The sequence below is a fragment of the Paramormyrops kingsleyae genome, chromosome 8 (assembly GCF_048594095.1).
Source record: "Paramormyrops kingsleyae isolate MSU_618 chromosome 8, PKINGS_0.4, whole genome shotgun sequence".
Classification (NCBI taxonomy): Eukaryota; Metazoa; Chordata; class Actinopteri; order Osteoglossiformes; family Mormyridae; genus Paramormyrops; species Paramormyrops kingsleyae.
The window spans coordinates 39,491,197-39,493,233 of NC_132804.1; the positions used below are offsets into that span (position 1 = coordinate 39,491,197).

The following is a 2,037-nucleotide window of genomic DNA, read 5'->3' on the forward strand; positions in this document are numbered from 1 at the left end:
AGATTTATGTTTTAATATGCCACTCAAACGCACATAATGCTATGCCTTTATTCTCAAAATAGACTATTAGGATCTCATATTGCTACAACTTTGTACACAACAATACGGCAACAACTTTACAACGGGACATGTTATTTTTATTATTTTTATCATTATTATTTTATGTTTTTGATAACAGCAGATTCTCAACAACAACAATTCCAAAAAAACTTATTTATTCAAGTGATCAGAAATGTACAGTATATTTTCATTTTACAGTTTTGCCAATGCTTAGACATTTTTAAACAACTTTAGACATTGTTACATTCCAGTATGTCCACCCTGACGCTCCACCACAGCCGGAAGAACTTTAAACAATCTGTTTATGTACTTGTTGCATGCCATTGCTGTAAGTTCCTCGAACCAGAATTTATTTATGGCAGCAATTAAGTCAGACTTTGTAGTTGGTTTTGCTACCTTTCGAATATAATCTTTCAGAGCATGCCACACCATTTCAATGGGATTCATGTCGGGGGATTCGGCGGGAGTCTTAACCCAGTTTATACCCTGTTCAGCAATGCAACAATGTCTGCCTGCAGCAGTGTGCTTCGGGTCATTGTCTTGGAAAAAACGGTGATGTGCTCCGAAGTTTTCCCTAATGTATGGGGCAGCAGTTTCTGTTACAATAGCATTTTCAAAGAAAGACCGGTCCATTATGCCTTCGAAGATTGCAATCGGTCCCGGACCCAGTTCATCATTCTGACGAGTGATATTCTCTATGGATAGGACAATGTCTCTAAAATCAAGGGCAAAACAGAAAATAGTTAAACATTTGACATTTTATGCATAACCACCACTTAGCATTAACCAGTATTTAGGCTAGTGTTTGTGTTCGCCTCATGCAGTGGGTAACTCAGTTATTTTGCGAGGATTACGTTTGTGCGATGATCGTTCTTTGTAATGTCTTCTGATCAATGTAGCATGTACACCAATGGATTTCAGATGTCGGGATATTTCTTGAGTAGAACTTCCAGCAGACCTCATCACCCTGATGTCTTGGGAATGCAGCTTGCTGATTTTGGTCATTGTGAGATGACTTTACACGTGGATGGACTGTATTTATCCGTACAGTGTGTCAGGGGTGTGGACACTAATGTTTTGTGAAAAGAGGGTGCGTCATACTGTAGGTGGAGCGTGTGAGGAAAGCTTTCCCCTTTTCCCTGGCATGCATTTGAATGCTGAATCCGAAATTAAACTGAATGCTAGACAGTCGGAATCCCCCCCCCCCCACCAAAAGAGTCTCCAATAATATGTTGATTACAAGGCAACAGACAGCATTCAGCCCCCCCACCCCCATTCTGCTATTCATAAACATTTCACTCTTTATGCTGTACATGCCGCTGGTGGCCTCATTAACTGCTACTTTTCAGAAAAAAACACTTCCCTCTGGTTTCACAGACCAGACTTAAGCCTAGTTCCAGGCTAAAATGATGTAAGTCGGAGCTGTTTAAACTGGAGAGGAATAAAAAAACTTTTACTGACTGATCTTTAAACTTGTCAGTGCCTTGTTTTGTCTCTAAATGGAAACGGCTCATGGCTAGTGTTTGCATTTTTTTCTATTACTGTATGTAACCAGATTAGTGTTTTATACTGTGCTGATAGTGCTGATATATATATATTTTTTTAACGGATAATGCAACTTCCTACTTTATCAACTTTAAGTTCAAAGTAACTAGGGATGTCCCGATCCGATATTGATATCGGAAATAGGTCCGATATCAGCCCAAAAAAACTCTATCAGATTATATCGGACTGCGTTAAAAATCTCTGATATAAGCAGTCCGTTCCGCTCTAAACTCCGTTACAGCTATTCTATCCAGCAGCATCCAGAGCGTGCAAAGGCCACTTGATCACAACACTGCTTGCTAGCGAAGTAGCAAAGAAAAACACCGATGTCGGCCGTGTGGCAGTATTTTTCATTAAAGTCCGAAAAAGACAGTGTGGCTCAGTGCAACACTTGTCATGCACAAGTTTCCCGCGGTGGAACAGAACCGGGAA

General features: G+C 40.2%; 1 protein-coding gene across 1 annotated transcript; it reads right to left on the reverse strand.

Annotated features, from left to right (window-relative positions):
- Positions 1-248: 248 nt before the first annotated feature.
- On the reverse strand, positions 249-1,134 carry LOC140592259 (uncharacterized). The gene is made up of 2 exons (XM_072715166.1): positions 893-1,134; positions 249-775 (listed from the first exon to the last, which is right to left on the reverse strand). Exons 1-2 carry the CDS (start codon positions 1,063-1,065, stop codon positions 301-303), a joined length of 648 nt encoding a protein of 215 aa, XP_072571267.1. The 5' UTR covers positions 1,066-1,134; the 3' UTR covers positions 249-300.
- Positions 1,135-2,037: the final 903 nt, after the last annotated feature.

Coding starts and splice junctions, on each gene's coding strand:
- LOC140592259 (XM_072715166.1), bottom strand. CDS start 1,065: ATGACCAAAATCAGCAAGCTGCATTCCCAAGACATCAGGGTGATGAGG. Junction 776..892: donor AATCCTCGCAAAATAACTGA/GTTACCCACTGC, acceptor CCTTGATTTTAG/AGACATTGTCCTATCCATAG.